Source organism: Bos javanicus, chromosome 14 (assembly GCF_032452875.1).
Source record: "Bos javanicus breed banteng chromosome 14, ARS-OSU_banteng_1.0, whole genome shotgun sequence".
Lineage (NCBI taxonomy): Eukaryota > Metazoa > Chordata > Mammalia > Artiodactyla > Bovidae > Bos > Bos javanicus.
In genome coordinates, this window is record NC_083881.1 from 33,606,339 (window position 1) to 33,632,767 (window position 26,429).

At 43.1% G+C, this 26,429-nt stretch overlaps 1 protein-coding gene across 8 annotated transcripts in view; it reads left to right on the forward strand.

Annotated features, from left to right (window-relative positions):
* The window catches only part of SULF1 (sulfatase 1), a 200,060-nt gene extending 173,990 nt beyond the window's left edge, over window positions 1-26,070 (forward strand). For 4 of the 8 annotated variants that reach the window (XM_061438935.1, XM_061438933.1, XM_061438934.1 and 1 more), the window contains 8 exons: window positions 3,217-3,469; window positions 5,166-5,262; window positions 5,685-5,779; window positions 7,394-7,459; window positions 8,646-8,818; window positions 10,881-11,023; window positions 11,116-11,239; window positions 23,760-26,070. In XM_061438935.1, coding sequence (XP_061294919.1) covers window positions 3,217-3,469; window positions 5,166-5,262; window positions 5,685-5,779; window positions 7,394-7,459; window positions 8,646-8,818; window positions 10,881-11,023; window positions 11,116-11,239; window positions 23,760-24,547 — 1,739 coding nt within the window. In that variant the 3' untranslated portion in view covers window positions 24,548-26,070. Of the gene's footprint in view, window positions 1-3,216; window positions 3,470-5,165; window positions 5,263-5,684; window positions 5,780-7,393; window positions 7,460-8,645; window positions 8,819-10,880; window positions 11,024-11,115; window positions 11,240-13,609; window positions 15,870-23,759 lie in introns of those variants that run through there. The other 4 variants (XM_061438938.1, XM_061438939.1, XM_061438940.1 and 1 more) reach the window with 2 other exon arrangements.
* The last annotated feature ends 359 nt before the right edge of the window (window positions 26,071-26,429 follow it).

The following is a 26,429-nucleotide window of genomic DNA, read 5'->3' on the forward strand; positions in this document are numbered from 1 at the left end:
CATGCATGCTTTTTTAAAAAAAAAAGCTTGTCTGCTTTAGGACAATGTGTTTTTCTAATTCCTCTCATTGATTTGTAGGGTCTAACTAGTCGAATTCAGTATGAAAAGCACTGCCTAGCATTTTTATAAAAACTCTTATCAGGCAGCTAGCTATCAGATTCCTATGAAGCGGCACCTTCCATAAAAGAATGAGAGTTTAGTGCCATCTAGTGGCTAAGTACGAAAAGTGACATTTCCATGATAATGCCTTTATGTACTTTTTTTGTTGTTGTTGTTTTTGTTTTTTGCTAAATCTAATTTTATTTTGTTTTTAAACTTTACATAATTGTATTAGTTTTGCCAAATATCAAAATGAATCCGCCACAGGTATACATGTGTTCCCCATCCTGAACCCTCCTCCCTCCTCCCTCCCCATACCATCCCTCTGGGTCGTCCCAGTGCACCAGCCCCAAGCATCCAGTATCAGGCATCGAACCTGGACTGGCATCTCGTTTCATACATGATATTTTACATGTTTCAATGCCATTCTCCCAAATCTTCCCACCCTCTCCCTCTCCCATTTTGAAAAGCAAAATACATTAAATTCTGAACCAAGAAATCAAATCATAGACTAGAACAACGGGAGCCCTTAGAACAGACTTCTTAAACTCAGACTCCACAGGTGAACTGTATAGGATCATCAGTTCGGTTCAGTTGCTCAGTCGTGTTCAACTCTTTGCAACCCCATGAATTGCAGCATGCCAGGCCTCCCTGTCCATCACCAACTCTTGGATTTTACCCAAACTCATGTCCATCGAGTCAGTGATGTCATCTAGCCATCTCATCCTCTGTCGTCCCCTTCTCCTCCTGCCCCCAATCCCTCCCAACATCAGGGTCTTTTCCAATGAGTCAACTCTTTACATGAGATGGCCAAAGTATTGGAGTTTCAGCTTCAGCATCAGTCCTTCCAATGAACACCCAGGACTGATCTCCTTTAGGATGGACTGGTTGGATCTCCTTGCAGTCCAAGGGACTCTCAAGAGTCTTCTCCAACAACACAGTTCAAATGCATCAATTCTTCGGTGCTCAGCTTTCTTCACAGTCCAACTCTCACATCCATACATGACCACTGAGCCCTCTAAAATTTTATCCAAAATTTTAAGTATATTCTTTGTGTATATATGCACGTTTCTAGATACAAAACTTTAAAGGAATCGATAATCCAAAAGGCTGAAAATCATTGACTTGGGAGATTTTCTTTCCTCCTGAAAGAAAATGCCAGGTTTAATAATTCACACCAAGATTTCTAATGGGAAAATGACAAAGGAGAGGACCCAGACCCTCACCCTTAACAGAAACCATCCCCAGTGTCCAGCTTGAAGGTGGAGGCAGCCTCTTCTCTCCCAAGAACTTCAGTGTTACTCCCCAGGCACTGACCGTAAAGCACACTGATTTTTCTGTGTTGAGCACAAGCCGGAGAAGTCTAGGGCCATTTTTTTCGAGCTGTGTGGGGAACAGGGGTTGGATGCTCCTCTTTTCCGTCACGGTGGAATTCATGAGCACTCTCAGTGAGCTACCTCAAAGAGGCATTCCATCTCAGAGCAGCAGAGAACAAGATGGTTCTGATTCTGCAGCCTATGTGTGCCCTTTCTTCCTACTTTAGCAGCAGGGTCGACACATCAGAGCACTGAGTGCACCCCCACAGAGCCTGAGTGCATCTGAGCGGCAGGAGCCCATGTTTGCACGTTAAAGCTCTTACCTAGCCCACAATGAGTTTTGACAGTGGTCTATGTTGACCAGAAAGCATACTGGCCTCCCCCCGGCATTATTTCTCCATCTGCCAGGTCCATCTGCCATTAGTCCATTGGCTGATGAAAGCATTTGCAAAGTTCAATTTTTTTCTTAGAGCAATCTTTTATTATTTGTGCAAATAGAAGGTGTCTGGAACATTTGAAAGTGAAAGTGTTAGTCAGTCACGTCCAATTCTTTGCGACCCCATGGACTGTAGCCTGCCAGGCTCCTCTGTCCATGGAATTTCCCAGGCAAGAATAATGGAATGGGTTGCCATTCCCTTCCAGGTGATCATTCCAACGCAGGGATCAAACCCAGGTCTCCCACGTTGCAGGCAGATTCTTCATTATCTGAGCCATTTACCTTTTTGAAAAGGCAGCCCAGTCAAAAAGGGGCGACTTTGTCATCTTTAGAATCTGATAGTTTATAGTCCAAGCCCCCACAACTGTTGGCTGCATGACCTTGCAAAAGATTCATAGCATTCGAACCTCAGATTTCTCGTCATAACATAGAGATGAGAACACCACATTCATGAGCCTGTTTTGACAATCTGATCGTGTTTTGTTTTAATGTGAGGATTTATTATCATAATACTTGTCTTTCATGATTGTGCATTAGAAATATGTACGTGGGAAATGGTCTTCCCTGGTGGCACTAGTGGTAAAAACCTGCCTGCCATCGCAGGAGACATAAGAGACGTGGGTTCCATCCCTGGGTTGGGAAGATCCCCTGGAGAAGGAAATGGCAACCTCCTCCAATATTCTTGCCTGGAAAATCCCATGGACAGAGAAACCTGGTAGCTATAGTCCATGGGGTCACACATAGTTGAACACGACTAAATCGACTTAGCACACATGCGTGAAGGAAATATACATAGCAAAAGCTTATTAAATTATAGTCATTACTATTATTTATAGTTTTATCCAAACAGCCTTGTAGTTCACATTGAAAACAATGTTGGGTGGACCAAAAGTTCGTTTTCCATACCATCTTACAGAAAAATCCAAACAAATTTTTAGCCAACTCAATAGAAGTTCCCCTGGAGAAGGAAATGGCAACCCACTCCAGTATTCTTGCCTGGAGAATCCCATGGACAGAGGAGCCTGGTGGGCTATAGTCCATGCGGTTGTAAAGAGTCAGACACAACTGAGTGACTAAGGCAGTAGAAGTTCACAGCCTACCGTAAGCAGAAAGTCTTAGAGATCACCTTGACCTACTACCTCACTTGAGGGATGAAGGGCCTAAGGTCCAGAAAAGCACACCACTCTGCGCTGTTCAAGCCTGGACCAGAGCCTGCCTCTTCCCGCATGAATTCCCTCGGGCCAGCTAGCAAGGCCGTGTGTGCTGCTCATCCCCCTCGAAATGCTCCCCAAGCCTGGCGATCATTTTCATCCCTCCTAAACTATACCCGGATGTTCATGTTAATTTGTCTTCCCTTCTTTCCAGAGTACAAGCCCAGATTTGTCCATACCCGGCAGACACGTTCCTTGTCAGTCGAATTTGAAGGCGAAATATATGACATCAACCTGGAAGAAGAAGAACTGCAGGTCTTGCGGCCAAGAAACATTGCCAAGCGTCATGATGAAGGCCGCCAGGGGCCCAGAGGCCACCAGGCGACTGGCGATGGTGACGGGGACACAATGCTGGCGGACAGTGGCAATGTCGTGGGCCTGCCCACCACCGTCCGCGTGACGCACAAGTAAGAAGGCTCTGTGGTCACGGGAGTTGAGTTCAAAGCCATCCCTCCATATTGTCATGATTTTTCCCCATTGCAAAAAGTAATATCGCTCAGCAGGGCAGTGTCCGAGTGCTAGACCACGTGATAACTGAGGGTTAAGAATCAAGAGAGGGGCTTCCCAGGAGACTCAATGGTAAAGAATTCGCCTACAGTGCAGATGATGAAGGAGATGCGAGTTCGATCCAGTGCAGAAGATGAAGGAGATGTGAGTTCGATCCCTGGGTTGGGAAGATCCCTTGGAAGAGGAAATGGCAACCCACTCCAATAGTCTTGCCTGGAGAATCCCATGGACAGAGGAGCCTGGTGGGCTATAGTCCCTGGGGTCGCAGAGTCAGACACGACTGAGTGAGAAGCAACAGGAGTCCAGACTGTCATAGATTTGGACACTTTTTGTTTTGGGTCGGTATCACATGAAGGCTGATCAGCTGGGCCCTGAGACAGAGTGATGCTGTCACATCTTGACTTAGCAGGCATGGAGTTCTGCTCTGAAGCGGTTACCTTTGTGGGGTCTAGAAAACACGTACAAATCATTACCCGGACTGCAGAGGTGCCCCGTTGCTGCCTGGTCACCGTGGCTCAGAGCAGTTTACCCTCAGGACTTCAGAGATGAAATACAGCCCAAGGGAGGGCTCTGGGTCCTAGAGAAGCTTCCAGAAAGATGGTGTAGATTGGGGATGGATGTGAGATCAGAAACACCTGACCTGTCCAGATCCCAGAGAATCACAGAGATGAGGTGGGGTGGGGGAGATGACTCCTCCTCGGCTTTGACCGACTGCCCTGTTCATCTTTCTAAAATCTGTGTGCTCTCTTGATAGAGAAGTCTTTTCTTTCCAAATGCATTAGCAGTATCTTTGTTTTCTTTTCATTTCATCTTTAGGGAGGCAGGGTGCCATGAGGACTGCCAGGACTTTTATCTTTCGGACAAGGGTCTCTAGGCTCCTATGATGGTTATGGTTGGATACTGAAAGATTTAGACCCAGCTTGGTTTCTCTTTCAGTGTTGATACCCCCGACCCCATCTCACCTGCTGTCCATCCCTGGGGCTGCTTCTTACTTCACATTGAAAGAGGCCCCTCAGTCAGGCTCTTTATAACAAAATGGGCTGGATTAATAAACCCCTTCTAACTCTGTATTTCTTCAAGTCAGTCACTTCCATTATGGCTGTGAGAACCTCATTCTTTTCCTACAGTATTTGGTGGGGCTTTCAGAAATGGAGTTTGGGGTGATGCTTAAATATTTCCTCTCACTTTGTGATGATGTCTCTCTGACACCATCCTTTGACCTTGCCAGTTGCCAGGAAATATTCCCACTTATCCTTGTTTATGGCTCAGCTCCAAATTAATGCTAACATCCAAGTTAAGCATTTAGATAATGAAGTTCCCTCTGCTATTCCTAATTTTTTTTTTTAAACTACTTGCCTTTTTTTAAGTGTTTTCCAAAGAGCCTCGGAACCAGCATTAGGTGCATTTTTAAAATTTACTTGTGTTTTACTTTTTGGCAACGTGGCATATGGGATCTTAGTTCCCCGACCAGGGATCAGACCTCTACCCTCTGCATTGGGAGTGCAGAATCTTAACCACTGGACCACCAGGGAAGTCCCTCTAATGTTTTCTGATACTAGACTAGAAACCTATTTCTAATGTAGCTTGTTTTTGCAGGTGCTTTATTCTTCCAAATGATACAATCCATTGTGAGAGAGAACTTTATCAATCAGCCAGAGCCTGGAAGGACCACAAGGCCTTCATTGATAAAGAGGTGAGCTGAAGCCACGTGATTGGCAGGTGTATTCCAGTTGCAAACTCTGCTCGCCAGCCCTGCTGTGTACGCTCATCCTTTTTTATAATTAGGTGGAAAATAGAAGAACAAGGTGCTTCTCTTTCTCCAGTGATACAGCGATAGTCCTGACGGAAGGCAAAATAGACAGTGAGAAAAGCCTGACCTCTTGAAATCTCTGTGAGCAGAATGATTCGATTATGAAAGAGCCAGCTATTAATGCTTATTATAACACATTGGACGGTATAGAGAGGTAGACCTAGTCTGTGCTCAGCTTGTTTCCAAACTGTTGTCTCAGATGAATAGCTATAATTATGGATCACGGAAAACGGGGCGGAAAGAAAGTTACCTCGTATAGAAGATCTTGACCGTATGATGTCATTGTTGGTGTGTGTGTTTTCCAGATTGAAGCTTTGCAAGATAAAATTAAGAATTTGAGAGAAGTGAGAGGGCATCTGAAGAGAAGGAAGCCTGAGGAGTGTGGCTGCAGTAAACAGAGGTGTGTGTGCGTGTCCCACCACAGAATCATCTTCAAAACACAAGCTGCAGTAACACGCACAGGGCTCGCCTCTGTTTCACCAATAGAAAGTTTAATAAATGGAATTCCCTAATGCATATTATAACAATCTAAACCATTTCAGTCAAATTAAATATGTCATAAACCCAAGCAGAAGGTTAAAAAAAAAGTCCCGTTAAGACTGTTACATATAACAAAGTAACCGCCTACCTTCCATTCTGCTTCCATTTTATAAATGAACTATTTGATGAAATGCATGATTAGCAAACTCACTTTTTTTTTAATTTTATTTTATTTTTAAACTTTACAATATTGTATTAGTTTTGCCAAATATCGAAATGAATCCGCCACAGGTATACCTGTGTTCCCCATCCTGAACCCTCCTCCCTCCTCCCTCCCCATACCCTCCCTCTGGGTCGTCCCAGTGCACCGCCCCAAGCATCCAGTATCGTGCATTGAACCTGGACTGGCGACTCGTTTCATACATGATATTATACATGTTTCAATGCCATTCTCCCAAATCTCCCCACCCTCTCCCTCTCCCACAGAGTCCATAAGACTGATCTATACATCAGTGTCTCTTTTGCTGTCTCGTACACAGGGTTATTGTTACCATCTTTCTAAATTCCATATATATGCGTTAGTATACTGTATTGGTGTTTTTCTTTCTGGCTTACTTCACTCTGTATAATAGGCTGCAGTTTCATCCATCTCATTAGAACTGATTCAAATGTATTCTTTTTAATGGCTGAGTAATACTCCATTGTGTATATGTACCACAGCTTTCTTATCCATTCATCTGCTGATGGGCATCTAGGTTGCTTCCATGTCCTGGCTATTATAAACAGTGCTGCGATGAACATTGGGGTACACGTGTCTCTTTCCCTTCTGGTTTCCTCAGTGTGTATGCCCAGCAGTGGGATTGCTGGATCATAAGGCAGTTCTATTTCCAGTTTTTTAAGGAATCTCCACACTGTTTTCCATAGTGGCTGTACTAGTTTGCATTCCCACCAACAGTGTAAGAGAGTTCCCTTTTCTCCACACCCTCTCCAGCATTTATTGCTTGTAGACTTATGGGTCACAGCCATTCTGACTGGCATGAAATGGTACCTCATAGTGGTTTTGATTTGCATTTCTCTGATAATGAGTGATGTTGAGCATCTTTTCATGTGTTTGTTAGCCATCTGTATGTCTTCTTTGGAGAAATGTCTATTTAGTTCTTTGGCCCATTTTTTGATTGGGTCATTTATTTTTCTGGAGTTGAGCTGTAGGAGTTCCTTGTATATTTTTGAGATTAGTTGTTTGTCAGTTGCTTCATTTGCTATTATTTTCTCCCATTCTGAAGGCTGCCTTTTCACCTTGCTAATAGTTTCCTTTGTTGTGCAGAAGCTTTTAAGATTAATTAGGTCCCATTTGTTTATTTTTGCTTTTATTTCCAATATTCTGGGAGGTGGATCATAGAGGATCCTGCTGTGATGTATGTCGGAGAGTGTTTTGCCTATGTTCTCCTCTAGGAGTTTTATAGTTTCTGGTCTTACGTTGAGATCTTTAATCCATTTTGAGAGCAAACTCACTTTTTAACCTTCTTGCCTGCAGCTATTACAACAAAGAGAAAGGCGTGAAAAAGCAAGAGAAATTAAAGAGCCACCTTCACCCATTCAAGTGAGTAACCATTTGCTACATTTCCTGGGAGTGAAGGGACTGTTTGCTGGGCGTTTCTGAAAGGGGACTGGAACTCTGTTCCAAGTGATGTGGCTTGAGAAAAGTAGATACAGCTGGGAGGGTATTAGCTCAAGAAGTTGAAAACAAGCCCACATCTTACCAAGGGACAGAGGCAATCCTTGCTTCTGGAATCCCATGAGGGGGCATCACATGGGGCTGTAATCTAATTCCACGTGTTCCCTCTGACAATACACTGTGTTCCCTCTGACGATACACTGGCTGGTAACTGGCTTGTCCTCCATGCACTGCTTTCTGTGGGCAGTGATCACAACACATGGACTCACTGAATTAGGTCCCTGTGTTCTGGAGAGCAGCCTGCAATCATGTTGAATTCTGAAAGCTGGAAGAAATCAACATCTTTTTAAAATAATAGTAAAATTAGCATATAAGAGGAATTTAATATTTGAGCCTCAACAAAATTTGAGCCCTTCATGGAAAAATTGAAAAAGTAAAAACACTTTAAAAAAAAATTCTTTCCAAGCCTGTTTTGTAGGATTTGTCAATAGAATTCTAGAAACTTAATTCAAGTTATCTAATCCAACCAATCATTGATTTCATGGCTGATAGATACTGAGCTGCCAGGAGGTTGAGCCACTTGTCCAAAGGGCAAGGCTAGTGGAATCTTCTGATTCACATGGACATTTATTTCCATCAATGTTTGCATTCAGTAAGGAAGAAAATATTGATCCTGTTGAGATAGTAAAATGCTAAGGGTGTTGTCACTTAATGAGTTTTTCTTCAATATCACTGATTATATTCCATGCTTTGAGGCCCTCTGAACACTTAAACTGAAAGTTGCTCAGTTGTGTCTGACTCTTTGCGACCTCATGGACTGTAATCCACCAGGCTCCTCTATCCATGGAATTCTCCAGGCAAGAATACTGGAGTGGGTTGCCATTCCCTTCTCTAGGGGATCTTCCTGACCCAGGGATCAAACCCAGGTCTGCCACATCACAAGAGGATTTTTTTACCATCTGAGCCACCAGAGAAGCCCTGAAAACTTAAGGCCATCTATTATTGTGTGTCTGTTATCTTATGCCTGAATATGTGTGTGAGACTCATAGCAACCTGTTCTTACTTGAGAAAGTGCTTTCTGATCATTTAAACATCCCTTCTGTTGAAATAGAGAAGCTGCTCAGGAAGTAGACAGCAAACTGCAGCTTTACAAGGAGAACCGCAGGAGGAAGAAAGAGAGGAAGGAGAAGAGGAGGCAGCGCAAGGGCGAGGAGTGCAGCCTCCCCGGCCTCACCTGCTTCACACACGACAACAGCCACTGGCAGACGGCCCCGTTCTGGAACCGTGAGTCGCTCCATCTAAGTGCTCCTTCCTGCACTTCCCTGCTGGTCCAGTGGTTAAGACGCTGCCCTTCCAATGCAGGGGCGCCAGGGTTCAATCCCTAGTCAGGAAACTAAGATCCCACACGCTGCGCATGCATGCATGCATGCTAAGTCATTTCAGTCATGTCTGACTCCTTGTGACCCTATGGACTGTAGCCCTCCAGGCTCCTCTGTCCATGGGATTCTCCAGGCAAGAATACTAGAGTGGACGGCCATCCCCTCCTCCAGGGGATCTTCTCAACCCAGGGATTGAACTTGCGTCTCTTATGTCTTCTGCATTGGCAGCCGGGTTCTTTACAACTAGTGCCGCCTGGGAAGCCCACAGGCTGCCCAGTGCTGACAAAAAAAAAAGAAAAATGCTACTTCCTGCCACCATGTGGACAGCCAGCAGCTCACCCAGTTACTTAGATGAAGGAATTCAGCAGCTGGAATCCAGGAATCTAGAAAGATTCTAGATTAAAGTATCATATCATTTTTCTATACCGACAACTAGGATCATTTTTGCCTCTAAATTACTTTTTTTCTTTAGAAATTTTTATTTTGGTCTTTTGTTTGAAAATGCCACGCTCTCCATGGGTTTTTCTCCCAATAATATTTCACAAGGTCCCCAGCCCTTGACGGATTTCTGGCCCAGCAAGACTGCTCCATCACTAAGTAACTGAATAAATGGATGAACACTTTTACCCCGAATATGCTTCGTTTCTGCTTTCTTCAAGAACACATTCTGCATATCACAAAAGGAAGTAAAACTCCTTGAACGCAGGGACTCTGTCAGATTTATTCTCAGTCCCCTTCAATAATACCAGCTTCTTGCATGAAGGCCAGCCAGCCCACAGAGTAGCCAAAACACCAGATCTTCTAGTTGAAAGGACCGCAGTAGGCCTCCCAGGTCAGTGCTTCGCAAACTGAATTTGGAGACTTCAAAGAACCCACAGACCATTCTTAGGGAGACCGAGGGCCTATCTTCTGACCATTTTTGTTCTATCTTTCTGTTTTCGTGCATCTTGATTTCAGTGTCTCTGTTTGCACTTAGGTTTACATGGGCTTACCAGGTGGCTTAGTGGTAGAGAATCCACCTGCAGTACAGGAAGGTGCAGTAGACTTGGGTTTGATCCCTGGGTCAGGAAGATCCGCTGGAGTAGGAAATGGCAACCCACTCCAGTATTCTTGCCCGGGAAATCCACGGACATAGGAGTTTGCTGGGCTACAGTCCAGGGTCGTAAAGAGTCAGACATGACTGAGCACGCATGCACAACGACTTAAAAAACAGAAGCAGACTCACAGAACTTAAAGAATGAACTTACAGTTGCCAGCGGGGAAGGATGGGGGGCGTTAGGGAGTTTGGGGTGGACATGTACACACAGTAGCAGCTTTAATCTGACAGCTCTTTCATATACGTTCTACAAGTTAACCAGTGAACTTCTGCATGGTACAAGAAATGTTCATGGTAACTGTCCATCTCATGTTCAAGTCTTGTGGAGAGTCTGTGACATCACAAATTTCGACATCCTTAAACCCTCTGAGCTGGATTCAGGCCTTCTCCAAGCCCATCTACACTGCAGAATCCCCTCTGTTTCCAGGGCCCGTTTGTAACACTCGACCATCTGACATTCAAAACAAGCTAAGGCCCTGCGTCCATCTTTTTATTAAGCAACCTTTTTTTTTTTTTCATTTTTATAAAAAATGACAACAACCATAAATAGGAGTTCTGATACTTTCCTTCCTTCTCTCCACTCATCACCAGGTTTTAGAGATCAATACCCAGCAGAACTTAGGGGACAGCAGACGAACAGGCCTGAAACTTCACCTTCATGAGTCGCCACTGTTTTTTTCCATCTTCATCTAATCTCACAGCAAATTTGTATAGAGAAGGGGGAGGAAATAGAGTACTTTTAATGTCCACCCACACAGTGTTTGCAAGAGAGAAAATATGAACTTAAAAATGTGAAGACAAGAAAAGGTTGAAATAGCTAGGCTGCCACCTTGTCTCACTGTCTTCCCTTTATTTTCTTTCTTACCAACAGTGGGATCCTTCTGTGCTTGCACGAGCTCTAACAATAACACCTACTGGTGTTTGCGGACAGTTAATGAGACGCATAATTTTCTATTCTGCGAGTTTGCCACTGGCTTTTTGGAGTATTTTGATATGAATACAGATCCTTATCAGGTAAGTCCCTATGTTCTCATTTGTGAAGCTATTGAAAATGGAATAAGGAGAACGTGAGCTTAAAGCTGTCGTCCTGGCCTCTTCGTCCACAGCTCACAAACACGGTGCACACAGTCGAGCGGGGCGTTTTGAATCAGCTACACCTGCAGCTGATGGAGCTCAGGAGCTGCCAAGGGTATAAGCAGTGCAACCCAAGACCCAAGGGCCTTGAAGTTGGTAAGGAGAAAAAAAGAATTTTTTTCTTCCTATAGCACCTGGAAAATTCTTTCTGTGGTCAAGTTTTCTGCCTTTGAAACATATAGCTGGGGAGAGAAGATGTGAAAGCGTATCTTTTGGGACCCTTACAGGGGAAACTCTCCAGGCAATTCCAAACATACTTTGTTCAATAAATTTAGCTCTGGGTGCACTAATGAAAAATTTAATACCCCTAAAGATTTGGTGGGCATTTCATTCCATCTCTCCCAAAGATGCATTCTCTTAGTAAACCTCAATATCTGATGAAAGCATCCATTGGAAGATGGGATGAAAGCCCCAGGGGTTTATTTGTTATTGCTGTCAACAGTCATAAGAGATACTCTAGGTCAACTGGGAAATCCTTTTTTTTTTTATTAAAGAGAATTAGAATGGAAACACACAATGCCCTATTTCTGCCTTTCAGAGTTTGAAACTTACCCAATTGGATACCTGCCCATGACATACTGAATTAGATTTCTTTTGCCAGTATTTCCTGTCTGAAACTAGAGATGTTTGAGCAGGATGTTGTTTTGAGATCTGAAAGTTTAAGAGGGCTGACATGGAATCAGCCTGAAGTTTCCTCCCTGGTCTGCAGTGCTAAACTCACTCATTTCTCCTTTGGCTCCTGGAGAGTAGTTCTTTCCAGTGTCTGCCCCAGCTCTTTCCTGGTTAATGAGAATACTGATTTTCTCATAATTCCTATAGAAATGTAAATATCAGCTGTCCATAGAAGGAAGGAGAAAGTGCTGGAGCTGGCCAAGGGCATAACATGTCAACCCCAAAAGGGCCAAGAGTTTGACCCATAGGCATGTGCTATGTGCTGCTACTGCTACTGCTACTGCTAAGTCACTTCAGTCGTGTCCAACTCTGTGTGACCCCATAGACGTCAGCCCACCAGGCTCTCCTGCCCCTGGGATTCTCCAGGCAAGAACACTGGAATGGGTTACCATTTCCTTCTCCAATGCATGAAAGTGAAAAAGTGAAAGTGAAGTCGCTCAGTCGTGTCCGACTCTTAGCGACCCCATGGACTGCAGCCCACCAGGCTCCTCCTCCAGGCAAGAGTACTGGAGTGGGGTGCCATTGCCTTCTCCGTGCTATGTGCTAAGTCACCTCAGTTGTGTCTGACTCTTTGAGAGCCCATGGACTGTAGCCCACCAGGCTTCTCTGTCCATGGGATTCTCCAGGCAAGAATACTGAAGTGGGTTACCATGCCCTTCTCCAGGGGATCTTCCTGACCCAGGGGTTGAACCTGTGTCTCTTAACATCTCCTGCATTGGCAGGGGAGTTCTTTACCACTAGTGTCACTTGGGAAGCCTGGATCCGTAGGCAGTGGGGAGCAATCTGCAAGACTCCTCTGTTGGCAGCTGGGTTTTCTCAGTGCCCTTAAGGGCCTGTGTCTCTGTGGGTCCCCTGTAAGCCGGCATCAGCAGCATCACCAGTAATAAAAGCAGACAGCTCCCTGGGCCATGTGAGTGATGGGAATGAAAAGCCAGGATGCATCCTGAAATGGCAGCATCGTCACCAGTCACTTCCACCAGTATTGGGTCCCAGAGGTTTTCAAACTGCAAGTTGCAGCTTGAAAATTCTACATCCCGTGGGCGGTCCCATCACCGCTGTCAGTCCCCACCCCTCCATTCATGCCTTGGTGGAATTCATCACCAGCCAGGAGAGTCCAGATTTTTGGTCAGTAGCTCCACTCAACTTAAATCTTTTCAGATATCTGGTGTATCTGACCTTTTCCTCAAATCCTGAAGGAAAAAAAAAAAAAAAAACCTACAGCCTGGAAACTGGAACAACCATTAGAGGCACTAGAAATATGACACCCAGATATCTCTTCCCCGAAGCTCATAGCAGTCTTATTGGTGATGACATGGCAGCTCTACTTAGTGAAACCTGATCAAGCCTCTGAATGGTGAGTGACGTGCCAGGTGGAGCCTGTTTTTGCTGTTACACTTCAAGCAGTCCACTTCTAGACGATTCCTAAGAGAGATGATTGTCGGCCCTTTCTTCCAAGGGTTCGGTCTAAAGTCACCAAAAGTTAACTATTCCTGAGACTTACTTGAACTTTGGGAAGTACCGTCTTATTACTTTGAAATGGACTCTCCTATCTCACCCCCACCTATTTTTCATGTAAACTCCAATATGTTTTATTTTAAACCCTTTTTTTATTTATAGCTTTCCATCCTCATTTTGAACCTAACAGAAAAGCTCTGTTGGACTCTGGCGCTGTCTGTATTTCACATGATATATTTCTTTCTAGGATTTAGAGGTTGTGCATGAAGCAGGACAGAGGGGGTGGTTTTTATGAGTTCTAAAGTTAACATAAATTACTCTTATATTTTCCTACATCAGGAAATAAAGATGGAGGAAGCTATGACCTGCACAGGTATTCAGACTTTTTTATTCTCCCTGGCAGCTTCTTTCCCAATAATTGCATGATCGAGCCATTTTAACTCATTTCCGCCCCTCACCTTGTCGCTCAGAGCGTAGCTTGGGGTGCATGCATGTTCTAACAGCTCTCTCCACCGTCTTGTGTCATCGGGAACAGATCTGTCATTTTTGTTTGAAATCAACTCACTGTCACAACCAGATGTGTCTCAGAGCCTTTACTGACTCGTGCTTGTGTGCTTGTTGGATGGTGCTTGGCAGCATGGAATGACGGGAAGGGGGAGAACACAGAATGACCTTCGGGAGCCCTGGGAAAAAGCAGGGAGAATTATTTTCCTGATGGTTCTTACACGTCGACTTGCTGGAGAGGTGTCATGGCAACGAGTTAGAGATTTCATGAAATGTGACGTCAGTATCACAAAAGGGATCGTGGGAATGTAAAGAGCGTGGTAGAGCTGACGTTGAAGGAAAGACAAGGCGCTTCCTTGTTCACGGTCCTTAATTAGCTGCGGTGATAAAAGCAGCCACGCTGGGGCTCAGAAGCTCTGTAGGGTGGTGGTGTGTGAAGGGGGAAAATGGGGGTCGGCAAACCTAGAGTCAAGACACACAGGAAGGTCTCAGCACATCATGGAGACAATAGTGCCTGACACACAAAAGCTTGAAGACCAGCCCTGGGACCAGCCTTCTTACTTCACTCTAGCCTCGCCCCCGCCCCCAAATAGCCCCCCGCCTCCCTGAACTCTGGGGTCGGGGAGGAGGACCCCAAACACCTAGTGACGGGGTCAGCCCTTGCTCATGACCTTCTACTCCCTGCTGAGACCTCAGGCAGGTCTGTCAGAAGCATGCCGTGTGGGGCAGGAGGGACCTGTCCCTACTACCTTACTGAGGGGAAACTGAGGCACGGCCTCAGTTCATGAATCCTCTTGGGAGAAATGATTCCATCAAAGGAACATGGACTTCATTGGTGTCACCTGTTTTGATATTGTCCTAGAGAAACCGAAGAATATTGCCCTTCCAGGATGTGCTGGTGGCCCCACCCTCCCTCAAGCCTTCTGAGCTCTGGTCTCAGATTCCATTTTTTTTCTTTTAGCACAGGCAAGCCACACATATATTGTGCTTGCTTGTGCTTGTACTCAGTCGTGTCCGACTCTTTGCAACCCTGTGCACTGTAGCCCGCCAGGCTCCTCTTTCCATTGGATTCTCCAGGCAAGAATCCTGGGGTGGGTTGCCATCCCCTTCTCTAGGGGATCTTCCTGACCCAGGCTTCCAACCCAGGTCTCCTGCATTGTAGGCAGATTCTTTACCATCTGGGAACTGTCAGATCCCTTCTTTTAAAGGTCAGTTTATTGGTGCCAGGAGAAGCTGGGTGGTGGTGGGGAAGGTGTAAGCATCAAACAAGACAAAGGAACTTGGACTTTTGAGGATCCGTGATAACCATCTCTTTCTGTCTTCTCTCTTCCCTCTTGTCTTTTTTCTTCCCTTTCCTCACTCTGCTCCCAAACCCACCCTGGGTCCCCTCCCCCAGCATGCATAAGACAGAACAGAAAACCCTGCTCCTAAGCTGGTCTCCCCCCGGGCCATGTGCCGGTGAGGTAATACTGTCTCACACACTGGGACTCATCTGCCTGCCTCCCGGGGGCCCCTTTAAGACATTTCTCAAACAGGGCATTTTAAGCGGAGCTCACACTGGACATTGACTTTACAGTTATTTTATGAGGCACTCGATTCTACAGCCAAGGGATATTCCGTCTGGCCCTCTTTTATGTCTCTCATGACAGAGGTAAAAGATCAAGACATAAGTCTGGTTGGAGCTGAGGAAGAGTTCTTCTTCACAAGCTATCCCCCGATAGCTCTGAGATGAAGAATGTCATCTCCATTCCAGTCATGATTAAAGGGATTTGGGCTTCCCAGGCCTGCAGTGCAGGAGACTCAGGGTTCGATTCCTGAGTCAGAAAGATCCCCTAGAGGAGGGCACGACAATTCACTCCAGCATTCTTACCTGGAGAATCCCATGGACAGAGGAGCCTGGCAGGCTGCAGCCCCTAGGGTCACAAAGAGTCAGATGCAGCTGAAGCAACTTAGCGTGCACATCTGGAACTCCCCCTGCCCTGATCACCGTAACCACCACCACTGCTGCTGCTGCTAAGTCGCTTCAGTCGTGTCCGACTCTGTGCGGCCCCATAGACGGCAGCACACCAGGCTCCCTGTCCCTGGGATTCTCCAGGCAAGAACACTGGAGTGGGTTGCCATTTCCTTCTCCAATGCATGAAAGTGAAAAGTGAAAGGGAAGTCGCTCAGTCGTGTCCAACTCTAGCAACCCCATGGACTGCAGCCCACCAGGCTCCTCCGTCCATGGGATTTTCTAGGCAAAAGTACTGGAGTGGGGGTGCCACTGCCTTCACCACCACCACTAAATGGAGCCAAATCCCTCGTTTCTGGGGTCATTTTGGCACGCCCTTGGTGACTTTGGTTGTTGATGTCATCCCTTCCCTGGTAACGTGGCATGAAACTGTGTGTGCGCTGACCTCGTGTTACCTGTTGCTTTTTCTTTTCCTTCTAAATTCCTTACAAATGGACAAATTTAAGGATCCTCTTTAACTCAAAATGACTGGTTTTTCAGACTCTACCACTTCATAATCCATGGTGCAAACTACCTTTCAGCTGCTGTCCTCACGATAGGCAGGAGATGATGAAACAGGAAAGCATCAACCTGTCACACTGTGCTCTCACTGGACACTTCCAGGCAGTGTTTGATGTAGCCTTCCCTGTTCATTGTATTCTGTTGGATTGACAGGCAGCGATGTGGAAAAGTCAGAAAAACCACTGTCCCAGTGTACCCATGCTTAGTCCTCCCAGGATTTTGGAAGCTTCGATCCTTTAATATATATATATATATTTTTTTTTTTTTAAGAAAATTAATTAGGTGACTTCCCTGGCAGTCCAGTGGTTAAGACACTGAGCTTCCAATGCAGTGGGCAGGGGTTCTGTCCCTCGTCAGGGAACTAAGATCCCATATTCCAAGCAGTGCTACCAAAAACTAGAAAGAAAGAAAAAAGAGAAAACTAATTAAAGTGTGTTTTCAATCATGAAATTTGATTACAAAAGCCTTTGATAAAAATGATAACAAACACACGTGAAGAATTTGGAACTTGAAAATTCAGCAGAGGATATTAGAAGATGTATCTTGTATGAGACTGACTACAGAAGAGTTTTTAAACTGCCTTCAATTTTGTGGGTTAATCCTTAGACATATTTAGAAGGTCTTTAAAAAGTCTGCTCCCTAGTTCAATTTCTTTTTTATTGTTGTTCTTTTTGGCGTGGTAGTTGCATAAGGCAGGGGCAGCTGAAATGCTTTGCTTATTCATTTTCCGGTTAGGACAAGCTCAGGGTAAGGATACAGTTCAGTAAAGTGGCCGCCATGACTCAGGAAATAATTGTTGGCTTGAGTTGAAAGTAATAATTTCTGTGTTGCAAAATAGAATAGGATCCACAGGTTAATGGGGTGTTTATTTTTCTCGTTGTCTGAAAACTGATGCTGCTGACCTTTGATGAGCTTCTCCGGCAGTCATGGTGTGTGTCCATGGCTGCGTGGGCCAGACGGTCAGTTCTTGGCAGCCTGACGCTGGCACGGCAGCTTCCTGACCCTTCTGTCCACGCCCTGCAGGCCCGAAGGCCACACTGTGCCCACCCTCAGCAACCATACCTCCTGTTCACATTGCTTTTGCTTTTCTCTTTTTACATGTAAAGTTGACTTTTTCATTTTCTTGAAGTATAGTTGGTTTACAATGTTGTATTAGTTTCTGGTGTACAGCAAAGCAATTCAGTTTTATACATATATCTCGGAGAAGAAAATGGTACCCACTCCGGGAAAATCCCGTGGACAGAGGAGCCTGACAGGCTGCAGTCCATGGGGTCACCAAGAGTTGGACACAACTGAGCACACCTCTATGCTATATGCTAGGCTTCATGTCACATCAATTCTTTTTCAGATTATTTCCTATTATAGGTTATTATAAGATATTGACTATAGTTCCCTGTGCTAGACAGTAGGACTTTGTTGTTTATCTGTATTATATTATATTATATGCTGCTGCTGCTGCTGCTGCTAAGTCGCTTCAGTCGTGTCCAACTCTGTGCGACCCCATAGATGGCAGCCCACCAGGCTCCCCCGTCCCTGGGATTCTCCAGGCAAGGACACTGGAGTTTGTTGCCATTATATTATACAGATATCTGTTAATCCCGTACTCCTAATTTATCCTCCCCTTTCTCCTTCCTCTTTGGTAACCATAACTTTGTTTTCTATGTCTGTGAGTCTGTTTCTGTTTTGTAAATAAGTTTTTTGTTGTTAGATTCCACGTATAAGTGATATCCCTAACCCTAACCCTTTTTTAGATCCCACATATAAGTGATATCATATGATATTTGACTTTCTCTGATTTATTTCACTTAGTATGATAATCTCTAGGTCCATCCATGTTACTGCAAGTGACATTATTTCATTCTTTTTTACGACTAATATTCTATTCTATATATGTACATCTTCTTTATCCATTCCTCTATATACACTTCCATCATTCCATGTCTTGGTTATTGTGAATAGTGTTGCTATGAACATTGGGGTGCATTTATTTTTTCAAATTAAACTTTTCTCTGGATATATGCCCAAGAGTGGGATTGCTAGATTATATGGTAGCTCTACTTTCAGTCTTTTAAGGAACCCCTGTTGCTCATTTTGATTCACTTGTCCCTGTGGCAACAGCGCATGCCTTGCAGACAGTTACGGGTGACATAGCCGTGTGTTACAGGCTGTGCGGTATTGTGGTTAGAGCACGGATGCTGAAGCCAGCCTGCCTTGGGTTCAAATCCCAGTCTTGCTCGTCAGAAACTGAGAACAGAGCCTGACGTATAGCAAGCCCCAGGAATGATGGGTATTACTAGTCCGGTATAATAATATGGGGGTGCAAAAAATTCACATGAAGAAAGTGGTATGTGAAAGGTGATAATAAATGATAAAAGAATGCTACCGTGTTTTTTAAGAAACCCAAAAAGAGATCTTATCAGAGCCAGCACCATCTCCATCATCACTCATTGGCAACCCAGAGTTCAGCACACAAATGTGTTCTCTGAACCACCGGAATCTCTTGAGATCAAAAGGAAAAAATGCAGCCTTTACTGCCCTGCTCTGTGTTGTCCTGAGCTTCCCTGGTGGCTCAGACAGTAAAGAATCTGCCTGTCAGTGCAGGAGACCTGGGTTCTATCCCTAAGTCGGGAAGATCCCCTGGAGAAGGAAATGGCGACCCACTCCAGTATTCTTGCCTGGAGAATTCCATGGAAAGAGAAGCCTGGCAGGCTACAGTCCATGGGTTCTCAAGGAGTCAGACACGACCGAGTGACTAACTTTCTGTGTTGCCCAAAGAAAGCTATCTTCTCTCGGTCACATCTCAGGGCTCCATTTTCTTTTCAAGCTACCTTGCTAGTACGGTTGGACTTTTCTCTTTAAGGCACTCAACCAAGAGATGAGTCAAGACCAGGGTTTGCAGTTAAAAGGTCTGGAGGTGAGGTTGGCTTCCTAAGACAATGAAGGGGACCTGCGTTAGGGCTGTTAGAGTGTGAGTCAGGACCAGGGCCGCTGGGTGGCGCTGTGCGGTTTGCACCCTGCACAGAAGTGTGCCGTCGGGGGACAGGCGGGCCCTGGAACCCAGTTCCTGTTATCCTCAGTGGATTCAGTCATTTTCTAAATGCTGCAGTACACAGGGAGGAATTTCAGAATTGTTAACTCACACTAACTGCAAATTTGGCATATTTTGTAGACTGTTTCTGCCTTTGACCATTTTTCTATCTGGTTTCTGAAAGAATTGTCAGGAAGAGTTTTTTTTTTTTTATTGAAATATAGTTGATGTACAATATTACATAAGTTACAGGTGTACTTTATAGTGATTCACAATTTTTAGAAGTTATAACTATATAGTTATTATAAAATATTGTTTATTGTAAAGAATTTATATCTTTGTCATGCTCTGTCAAACAAAGGACATTTTTCCATTTGGTCAAGTATATTTATGGGTCTTTCAGAAGCTTTTAAAAAGTATTTTCTTAAAGGTTTTGCACATTTCTTGTTAAGTGTATTTGTAAGCACTTTATCTTTTTTGTAACTACATAAAGTTTTCATCCACCATTAAAACGTCTACTTGATAATTGTTTATATATATGAGGGCTATTGGTTTCTGTACATTAATTTTACTACCTGCTACCTTAAAAATTTTTTTTCAGTCAGCTTTGTCATGTATTCTCTTCAATTTCCCAGGTATACTGTCAAACATTTGCAGAGATAGCTTTGCTTGTTTTCCCATTTATGTGTCTCATCGATTTATCTAATTGAATAAGCTAATATTTTCAGTACAATGTTACTTTGTCCCTGTTCTTAGTGAAAGTAATTTCAGGATTTCTCCATGAAGTGAAGTGAGAAGCGGGCTTTAGGACTAAGATATATATGTTTTTGTTATGTTAGGGAAATAGCCATCAATTCTTTTCTAGTATTTTTTAGTGTTTTTAGTATTTATTGAATGTTGAGGTTGTCAAAAACCTTTTCAGCATTTATGGAGTTACTCAGATAATTTTTCTTTTCAGATCTACTAATATGATATGTTATGTTAATAGATTTGCTAAGAGTAGACCAACTAACCTTCCATTTCTGGAATAAATTTTGCTTGACCATCATGTGTTACTCTCTTAATATACTATTGAATTCTCGTCACTAATATTTTATTTAGGATTTTTGTGTCTTCTTATAAATGATTCGGTCTGAAACTGTCTTTGTGTTTATGCTAGGTTATCTTTTTAGGTATTGGTTTCCTATCACTGTCATAACTCATGATTACCCCATGCCTGTTGTTGTTTAGCTGCTAAGTTGTGTCAGATTCTTTGCAACCTCATGTACTGCAGCCTGCCAGGCTCCTCTGTCCATGGGATTTCCCAGGCAAGAATACTGGAGTGGGTTGCCGTTTCTTTCTCCAGGGGATCTTCCTGACCCAGAGATCAAACCAGCATCTCCGCTTTGCAGGCAGATTCTTTACCACCATGCCATCAAGTGATACCTACCCCATGCCCTAAAGCAACACAAACGTATTCTCTGACATTTCTAGAAGTTAGAAGTCTGAAATGGTTTACTGGGCTAAAATCACTGTGTTCCTTCTAGGGCCTCTAGAGAAGAGTCCATTTCCTTGCCTTTTCCAGCTTCTAGAAGCTTCCTGGATTCCTTGTTCACGGCCCTTTCCTCCATCTTCAAAGTTGAAAATTCAGTGTCTTCAAGTCTCAATACCTACCTGTTCCCCTGCCAACCTTTGCTTCCAAGGTCACATTTTCTCTGACTCGCTTGCCCTCCTTTTCCTAAAAAGGATCTTCGGGATGACATTGGCCCCACCTGGCTAGGATAACCTCCTCACCTCAGAATCCATAACTTAGTTTGAATTTGTACAGTCCTTTTTTCATGTAAGGCAACAATACCTAGTTTCTGGGGATTAGGATGTGGACATCTTTGAAAGGTGAGTACACTCTTCTGCCTGCCACAGCGAACAAGGTTAGACTTGCTTCGTAGAAAGAGCTTCAGAGTTTTCTTTGATCTTCTATGCTCTGGAACAGTTAGTATAGCATTGAGATGTTCTTTTCCTTGAAGGCTTGGTAAAATTCTCCTGCAAAACTATAGTGACCTGTTGTTTCTTTATTGTTCGTTGTTTTAGTCGCTAAGTCACGTCCAACTCTCTGCAACCCGATGGACTATAGCCTGCCAGGCTCCTCTGTCCGTAGAATTCTCCAAGCAAGAATAGTAGAGTAGGTTGCCATGTCCGCCTCCAGGGGCTCTTCCCAACCCAGGGACTGAACCTGTGTCTTCTGCATTGGCAGGTGGATTCTTTACTGCTGAGCCACCAGGGAAGCTTCTTTGTAGTGTAGTTCTTATAACACTGATAGAAAGTTCTTAAGTACTTTTTATAAACTTATATAAAGGTAATAAACCTTTATTTTCCTTCTTTGGGACTTGTTCTGTTTAAACTTTCTACCTCTGTTGGATCAATTTCAATAAAACATGTTTTCCTAGACAATTATCTATTTCATCTAAGTTTTTTCCATTGATTTGCTTTGATATCTGCAGAGTACTTGTTTACTTTTTAAATTTTGTATATTTCAATCATTATTTCTGCCTTGTCATTTTCTATTTTGTCTATTTGAAATTGGTGCCTTTTTTCATAATGAGGTGAGCTAGTTACTGTTGGGATCCTTTTTCTTAAAAAAAAAACAGGGTTTTGATTTATTATCAATATTTATGAATTAGATATGTCATTTTTCTGTTCTTTGCCTTATTAATTTTTTTCACTCCTGGATCTGATAAATGTGTTAAACGCTCACCACCCATCCTTTTGCTCACGTTTCCCCAGTGATTTCTTGATTGAATGAAACTCACCCTCTGGGAGACTGTTCAAGATGACCTGATGTGTCCCATGTTCTTTGCATTCTTCCATGTTTGAAACTGTTTTCCTGTAGCCTTGATACTTAAGGGAGAGGTTGGCTGGATATACGACCCTCGGTTCATGTTTGATCTAAGGTGGCTTTCACATCCTGGGATACTTGATTGAGAAGATTTCATTTACTTAACAGTGTTACATTATGGTTTTCTTCACTTTCGGGTTTATTTTGGCAGGGGCATTTTCATAGGATGGTAGACTTTTTGTACTTTTTTTCTATGTTCTTTTGTAATAATTTTGTTTACATTTAGACTGCTTTTATTAATTTCAGGGACTTCAAGTATTTCCAAGATGCCTAGTTTAAGAAGAGCCCATTCTGTCAGTGTAACCAAGCATACTTTTTTTTTTCACTTTTTATTGCATTATTATTTGGGGATGGGGTTATAAGAGGTTGTGTGTCCTCCAGTTTGTCCGTTTCTCTTTTTTATTACAGGACTGAAATTGCACCCTTTTGGCTTCTTTTTTCCTTTGTCACCCAGTTTTCGAAGGCCATTTCTCTCTTCCTTTGTATCCTTTTTCCCCCCAAAGTGATGCCTTTCAAGACTGTCATCTCCATTCATGCTCCCTTCAGTCTTTTCTTCATTCGCAACCACAATTTACCAAGACTCTACAGAGTTTTATACCACAGGTTGATGTTCTTTCCAGTAATGGTTTCAAATCTATCTTTGACTGCATTCTCACTTCCTTCTTTTCTTTTCTATACAGTCTTCCCAGGGCTGGTGCCCAAAGTGTGACACACAGCTCTACTGGCATTTGGTATTAATTTTTTTTTTTAACTTACAGGTAATTTGAAGATTCTAGGATTCTCTGTATTGCTTTCTAGGTAGTTCATTGCCTTCCTCTAGGCCACCTCTTCTTAAGTGGTACTTGGGCACACCTAGGGAAAAGACATTGTTTTCTGCAGAACTATAGTCATTTTGATGATGTAGAAAAATCAGAGCAAGAAAGCCAGTGGGTTCATTGAATGCTGTGCAAAACCACTCAGTGGTTGGTTTCTTTAAAGGATAGAATTTTTAGAGGAAAGAAAAAAAAAAAAAAACGATCAAAGAAACAGATCTAATTTGAAGTTAAATAGATGCAAATATTTAACTGCATTCAAATGTGTTTTTATACTGTCAAGGAGTATAAAATAATAAAATAAAAATATCTTACAAAGTGTTGTCTATTACATTAAATTACTTTGAAACATCATTCATCTAGCAGCTCTGTATGTAATAAAGGTTTTAACACATAGCTATATTTGGTAGATGAGGAACCAAGACTCAGAGAGACTAACACACTTGATTTCCTGGTTACATTGGTGACTTGAGTAGAGCCAGGAGTAAAACATAAGCCCCTGACAGGTAATACCAGTGTAATCCCAGTACCAGCCAAGTCTGTTATAGAATTCCTCACTCGTTCAGTCTTCTTTCCAAAGTTCATTCTCATTCAGTCACTTCCGTAACCTAAGGCCAGTCCTTGATAACAAATTACTAGAGACACATACTTTTCCATGTTTTATTTCAAATTGCTTTGTGCCACAAAAACAATGCAAGTTGCTTATTCAATAGGTTGAACATGTTTTCTCACTAATGATCCACCTTCATCTCTCTTCACAGAGGACAGTTATGGGATGGATGGGAAGGTTAATCTGCCCAGTCTCACTGCAGACGGCAACTGGCAAGGCCCGGAGGATGTATACAGTGTGAATGGAAGCGCCTACAAGGACAGACGAAACTATAGACTTAGTCTGGCTGACTGGACTAATTACTTGAAGGATGTAGATAGAGTATTTGCACTGCTAAACAGTCACCATGAGCAAAACCAAGCCAATGAGACTAAAAGTGCTCCAAGTGATGGGCTCCTGGCTGTGTCTGCTGACCTCTCAGCCCCAGCAGAGATGGATGAAGACCCCCGGGGTAGGGTTGGGGAAGCGCCTCCTTTGACCTTGCTGGCTGACCTTCCCACCCTGCATTCCAGCCGACCAACATTCAGTCCAGACAGTCAACTTGAATGGAACAACGACATTCCCGAAGTTCATCGTTTGGATTCTGAACACTGGAGAAATCATAAAACTGACAAATGGATGGAGCATGAAGGGATCAATCACCTTGAAACTGATTTCAGCGGCAATGGCATGACAGAGCTGGTGCAGCCTAGACCCAGGCAGCAGAAGGGCCGTCCCCAGGATGGTCATCCAAAGGAAGATATTTCCGAAGATCAGCTGCTTCTTTCTGCACGTCCTGATGTTAACTCCACTGATCTGGTGATCAGAGAGTCCACCAGGGGGCCGCCTGTTTCCTCCAGCATCACAGAGAGGATGTCAAACCAAGTGGAGAAGAACCACAGGGCCGGGAGCCTACAGAGTCTAGAAGGCAGTGCCTCGTTTCCACTCTCCTCTGATTAGATGCCATGTGGCCTTACCCTAAACACAGTATTTTTTTTTTTAATTTGTTCGTAGTAAACTAATAAAGGTGGTCATGACAGCCAGCATTCCAAACTGCCCCAGGTACACCTGTGCAGCGGAAGTCAGTGCGGACACGAGCGGCACGCACCTAGGGACTTGGTCTTCTAAGTCACTGTCAAGAATAGAGAGAAAGGTGCATTTGTGGGGTTTTGTTTGTTTGGGGGGGCACTAAAACAGTATTAACCTTTGAAAGTTCTAGGGATGTGTGTATACAAATGTTATCCAGTCAAGATGGCTAGAATTGTGCCTTTCTGAGTTTCTGAAATTGACATCCTCGGTGAAATTTCAATCTGTTTTCCACTGCGTGCGTAATGTGGTTTCAATTCATTTTTAACCACTGGAATTTTTCAGTGCCCTTGCTTTTCACCCAGTGATTTTTGCACTTTGAGATGGGAATGCCATGTCTGTTTGGTTAGTCTTATTTTTTTCCCCAGGCTTGTCACAGCGTCACTGCTTGCTCTCAGTGTGACAAAGGAAAATGGACCCCAGGGATGACAGACAGTATCATCACATCTTGTTCAGCGTACGCTTTTGCCAGAAAATAATGCATGTGTTTTACCTCGACTTGCTAAAATCGATTAGCAGAAAGGCATGGCTAAGGATGTTGGCGGTAAAAATAAACAAATAAACAAAACAAAGATTGCCTGCTTTCTCTGTGCCTAGCCTCAAAGTGTTCATCATCTGCTTTAAAACTGCTAAATTTTTATTATTTGCTTAACAGGATAAAAGGACTGAAGACTTTTTTTTTAATCTTTGTTTTGTTTTCTTGACCTGGCTAGTAAGCTTAAGTGTTGAGAAAATATATCTAGTTTTGAATTTATATAAGAAAAAAAAATTTTTTTTCAGTAAAACAAACTCATGAATGTTTCATAATTTAAATGCACCATATGTGTTCTATGGTTACTTTTAAGGCCTTCACCAGGTTCTGATTTTTTTTAAGGCATAAGTGAAAACTGCTTTTGAAATTCTGTGTTCTTGAAAATATTTGTCCTATATAGATGTTTCAGTACCAGCAAAAGGATTATTACCTCACTGAGAGTTTGCAGTATCCTAGCCAACTTCCCAAGAAGGTATTTTTTAGCTTAATGGTAATTTTCATTTTATTTTTAGATAATCAAATGCATAGGTAAGTTATGTTACCTTTACGTGTTTAAGGTAAACTCTTTTAAAGAAAACCTGATATGTTAGAGTTGAATCTTTGATAACTTTGTCTTTATCATAGACTCTGTACATATGTTAAAATTAACTCTTTATCAGATGTGTGTGTCACCGGCTGAATGACAGATGAAACATATTTATGGTCATGAATGACGTGCTTTGTAAAAAAAGGTTTCAAGTTATTAGGAAGCATATTGTGTTTTTTAAAATCTTGTGTAATATTCTGTGATACTTTTATAGAACAATTCTGGCTTCAGGAAAGTCTAGAGGCACTATTTCTTAAAATAAAAGGAGTTTAAACTTTACCCGTTTCAGAGAAATGAACTTAACCAAGTTTCTGTGGTACACTCATCCCAGTAAAATGGAGTCCTGATCTAAATGTACATAATTTCTTTTTTCTTTTTAAATGTACATAATTTCTTTTTTCACTTTTTTTTTTAACCACACCTTGTGGCCTGTGGGATCTTAGTTCCGCAACCAGGGATGGAACCTGTGCTCCCTGCATTGGGAGCACAGAACCTTAACCACTAGGCCACCAGGGAAGTCCCTCAATGTATATGATTAAACATTATCCTTATTTGAAAAATTGATCCAAAGTCAGTGTATGTTATAGAACATTCTCCAGTTGATGATTTCAACATGGATTTGCCTCACTGGTGTCCAG